The 5,317-nt window shown below is 39.2% G+C and overlaps 1 protein-coding gene across 1 annotated transcript; it reads right to left on the bottom strand.

Moving 5' to 3' along the window:
- Nucleotides 1-3,439: 3,439 nt before the first annotated feature.
- On the bottom strand, nucleotides 3,440-5,206 carry LOC108773899 (uncharacterized protein K02A2.6). Its single transcript, XM_018539874.1, has one exon. It carries the CDS (start codon nucleotides 5,204-5,206, stop codon nucleotides 3,440-3,442), a length of 1,767 nt encoding a protein of 588 aa, XP_018395376.1.
- Between the last annotated feature and the right edge of the window lie 111 nt (nucleotides 5,207-5,317).

Here is a 5,317-nt window from a genome sequence, read left to right on the forward strand (position 1 = left end):
TCTCCCGATGAGGCCGGCGGCTATAGCGGCGGCTGCTGTACCTGTGAATTATGCTTTATTTGTTAAAATATATTCGGGCGCATCGCGCCCTCATCGCCGCATCGCAGGCTTAATGCAGCGGCATCCGGGAATTTTGCCGGGAACGATGCTCTTTCGGAGGCATCGTTACATTATTATTATTAATGTGATTATATTATTATGATTAATATTATTATTTATATTATTTTTATTATGCGTTAAAGGAATATACGTTACATTTTTGTTATATGTTAAATATAATAATTACAAAAACATTTTTATTAAATATAAATACTGTATATCTAATATACATAAATAATATGAAATATACATGAAATATTTTTTTCTGCATAAATATACTACTTTATTTATTCCCTATTGGTGCTACCTAAGTATTTTTTGTTAAGAATTTTAAAGCATTAATTGTATTATTTGTATTTAAATTTAATTTTTATTAAAGTTTCTTAATCTTGTAATATTTTTATAAATTTTATATAACAATACAAAACTAAGAAGGGCAAAGAGCCAAATAAATCTATCGAAAAATATTAAATATATAAAATTTAATAAAACGCTTTAATAATTACAAAAAGACAGACGTTTCGACACCGATCGGGTCATTATCAATGTTATAATTAATAAAAGTATCGTTCGTTTTGTCTCTCGAGAGCTGCTCAGAGTTGCTCCGAACGAACCTAGCATACTTGGATGCGGTCTATTTAATGTTGTAGATACCTCAAAACATACTTTGATTGATCAATTCGTAAAATTTTTTCTTCTGATTGTTCAACAAAGCATTTGCAGTATTAAATGGATCACATCCAAGTACGCTGGGTTTATTCAGAGCCACTCCGAGCAGCTCCCGAGAGACAAAACGAACAATACTAAAGTTAACATATAAAAAATGAACGCATTCTTCTTCCATTAAAAATTGATCCTTAAATATTAATCTTTATATAAATCGGTATAGAATAAATCATATGTTGAAATAAGTATAAATTGATCCTTATCAAAAATACAAAAGAAGCAACAAGTCCATAATTAAAGTTCATCGAAGTCAATTAATATAAAATATATTTGAAAACTGTAAGTCATTTTGCGGTATCTTATCACTATGATGTCAAAAAAGGTAATGTTTATATTTTCAATATATTTATAATACTTACTTAATTGTTGTTTTTATTTTATGAAAGACATATTGCAACGTTTTTTTTACATAAAAGTTTTTATAGAAAATATTTAATAATGTTAATATAAGTTAAATAATAATAAAAATAAAAATTGTAATTGATTCTACTTTAATTTTTACGAATTTATTAATTTTTACAATTTATAAATTTACAGAAATTTGCGGGAATGGATGATAAATGTCGGACCAATCACAAACCGGGGAGAAGGTGGCCAGACTCTTATTAGAGGGTCACTACTATCATGTACTGAACCAGGCCATCTGGCAACTATATCTGTTATTTCTAAGGTATTCGGTTACGGACTGTCGTCGCGGTAGGATCTATCTGAGCGTGATTCCAGTCTTGTGCAGAAAGAACTGAGATAGGACAGTGGTGTTGGCTGCTTTTAGTATTTGAGCGTCTTGATCGCTCTCGAGCTTGAAAGTTTTTATTTTTTCTACGGTTTCAATAAACAGTTGAGGCATATATTCGGTTAACCTCAATCGAGGCGCCATGCCCACGTCCCCTGGGGAGGGGGGCCTCGGCGACGGAAATGGCGCGTCGGGCGCGTCTTTCTCTCTCAAACCTTCGAACTTCAACTTTAATCCTTCCTCTCCCGCTGACTCTGATCTATCTTTCTCTTCCACACCTTCTCACAGTGATCAAGTGCTACAAAACCTTTCGCTTGAAGTTTTATACAAAGAGACAGGCATAGCTTTGTCCCCAGTGGCGTCAGACAATGCAACGTCGTGTGTTCCGATGTTTTCTAAGAACAGTAACAACGACTCGGTTTCCGTTTCTCAAATATCTGCGGGATTAGAGGAAGCAATCGGCCCGACAATACATAAGGACTTAGATATAACGTATATGGATATAGATGAGCAGCAGAGACAAAATAAGAAACGGCCTTTGCCGAGCTCTACAGAGGATGAAGATCTGATTCGGTCTTCACAAACCCCCCCTGCCAAGAAAAGCACAGGTGAGAAAGAAAGCGTAAGTAATTCAGGCCTGTCACATAACCTTCAAGCAAAATCGCATGTAACCTTAGACACGGATCGCTTAACTCAAGCCTCGAATAATCAAATTGTGTCGCGCTATGGACCACGGGATGCAGGTCCATACGTAGTTTATGTATACCCCACCGCACGAGACAATGCTTTGCATGCTACGCTTGTTAGCAGAATTATAGTTAAAGCGGGCATTCCGGATATAGTGGAGATCAAAAAAACCGACAGAGGAAAAATTATGATAACTGTCATGACTGCCACAGGTGCTAATAGACTAGTTGAAAATTCAATTTTTGCCAAACACAACCTTAAAGCATTTATCCCTGCTTTTAAAGTTCTTCGAACAGGGCTGATCCAGGATGTTCCTCAACAATTTGATTTGGATACAATCAAAGAAGGTCTTGAGTCTCCCAGAGCTAAAATATTAGACATCCAAAGACTAAACAGAAAAATCACCATCGACAACAAAACAGAATACGTTCCATCCAGGACCATTAGGATTAAATTCGCCGGACAGATTTTGCCAAAGGAGGTATTTCTTTTTAAGGTTAAGCACGAGGTGCGCCCATACATCCCAGCACCAAGGATATGTCATAGATGTTATAGAGTTGGACATGTGAATAACTCCTGCAAGAGCAATCCCCGATGCAAATTCTGTGGAGATGATAGTCGCGATAGAGATAATGACGCTGGTTGTCAATGTAACATACAAACAGAAGCTCCCAAATGTATTAATTGCCAGGGCAATCACTGGGCTAATGACCGCGCCTGCCCCATAGTTGTTAAGCATCGAAGTGTTATCAACACGGCTGCTGTTGAAAACATATCTATAGCTGAAGCTAGGATAAGAATAGAAAATGGATGGGTTTCTTCGTCCTCGCCTAATAGCCCCCCGTTTGAAACTAATACCCGAAGTTTTGTGTATGTGTGTGGGTTAAGCGTGTGAGGTTCGGTGAGACAATGCAAAATATGATAATGTTAATGAGCACTTTATTCAGGCACGGTTGTTGTGTGCGATCGTTACAAGAAGTAGCGGGAACGGAAGGTACAGAAGCACGAACTACGAACGGTAGAGAGTGTGTTCGACGGAAGCTTGCTCGTGATTGGTCGAGATATAAAGCGCGTTTTACATAAGTGCGTTCGTACGAAATAAGTAACTATAGCTAAACGAAATATTACGATTACGGTTTACAGAAAAACATATTCATACATAACATTCTTCCCTCCTTACAAAAGAAAACAGAATTAACTTGGAACATATCTATTAGGAGGATGACGAGATCGAGTCGACCTACGTGGTATAACCGGTGGTGTAAAAAATAGTTCTGGTGACGACTCTTGCGATCTGATTGTTGAGTGGGCTGGCGTCGATGGTAACTTCACCATCTTTGACTGTGGATTTGGAGTCGTAGAACCCACTGCTTCATTCGGGATGACTTGTGGTTTATCTCCATAGAAATGAACTCGTCGGGGTACGCTAGGTTGCGTTTCTTCAGTTTGTGTTAGATTGCGATCAGTTGAACATTCTGATTCCTTACTGATGAATGCGCGAATCTGGTCTACATGTCGCTTAAATCGTTTACTGGCGTATTCTATTTCATAATGAAGATCTCCTAGCCTGGTAACGATTATGCCTGGAATCCATTTATCCATCCGAGGATTACCCGAGAGGAAATAAATTGTTTGTCCCGGTTTAAATGATCTAGATGAAGGATCAAGCTGTAGTTGTTTCTCCTTCATTTTGGTGTACATACTATCAGGTCGGACCAAGTCTAACCGAGTTCGTATATTGCGACCTAAGAAGAGTTTAGCAGGAGGCTGTCCTGTTGTCGCGTGTGGAGCCTTACGGTATTGTTGCAGAAATCGGTTTATGTTCTGTTGTATGGTCCCTTGAGTAGTAGACATCGTATTTAAAGCATTCTTGATGGTTTGTACGTATCGTTCTGCTTGGCCGTTTGTCGAAGGATGATACGGCGCTGTAAGCTTATGATATTTGACGCCGCTGACTTGTAAGAACGTTTCGAACTCAGCGGAAACAAACTGGCGACCGTTGTCTGAAACTATGGTAACTGGAACTCCATAAGTTGAAAATAATTCGTCTAGGATTGCGATTGTCGCTGCAGTAGTCGTAGAGTTGGTGACTTTCACCTCGAGCCATTTGCTATATGCGTCTGTGATGATAAGCAGCATCACGCCTGCTACGGGTCCGGCGTAATCAATATGTACGCGTTCCCATGGCCCCTTAGGATACTCCCAATGGTGGTTCCTGGATTTCGGAGGAGCATGAGCGTGCTTGGCGCATTCCGCGCAAGATTTTGCAACCCGCTCGATGTCTGCATCAATCCCTGGCCAATATACAAATGATCGAGCGATGCCCTTTATTTTAACGATTCCTACATGTGCCGTATGCAGGTCGTTTAATATTGCTGGTTGTAGCGAGGCTGGTATTACCACCCGATGTTCGAATAGCAAACAATCAGCAGTTAATGAATACTTGGCTTCAGGGGCTTTGTAGCCTGCTCGTGGGAGGTCTCGGCCAGTTTCTAAGATTTTGACGATCTTGCCCAAATGTGGATCCTTGCGTGTCTCCTCAGCTATATGTTCTGCACGAACTGGAAGTTGTCTAATTTGGCATAAAACAAATTCATCGAATTCATCGTCTATTGCTTCTTCCTCTTTTTCAATTTCAAGTCTGTAGACTGTGTTGTTCGTGGTTGATAGCGGCAAGCGAGAACAATAATCTGCATTACTATTCAATTTAGACGGCTTAAATATTACTGTATAATTAAAGTGTGAAAGATAATCGGCGTAATTGGCCATACGACTAATACAAAGAATAGGGAGAGATTTTTCTGGATGTAAGATCTGAGTTAACGGTTTGTTATCTACGAACAAAGTGAAGTGTCGCGCGTATAAGTAGTAAAAGAATTTTTGTACGGCCCAGATGATGGCTAACGCTTCCTTGTCTATCTGCGGATAACGTTGTTCAGTGTGACTAAGTGTACGACTCATGTATGCTATCGGACGTTCTTGTCCGTTACTCAATTTGTGTGAGAGAATTGCGCCTAACCCTATTTTGCTAGCGTCCGTTGCTAGGACTAACGGAAGTGAAGGATCGTAACA

The sequence above is a fragment of the Cyphomyrmex costatus genome, unplaced genomic scaffold, assembly GCF_001594065.2.
Source record: "Cyphomyrmex costatus isolate MS0001 unplaced genomic scaffold, Ccosl1.0 scaffold2235, whole genome shotgun sequence".
NCBI lineage: Eukaryota > Metazoa > Arthropoda > Insecta > Hymenoptera > Formicidae > Cyphomyrmex > Cyphomyrmex costatus.

Bases quoted from the DNA above. Each gene is read 5' to 3' on its own strand.
- LOC108773899 (XM_018539874.1), bottom strand. From the start codon at position 5,206: ATGAGTCGTACACTTAGTCACACTGAACAACGTTATCCGCAGATAGAC.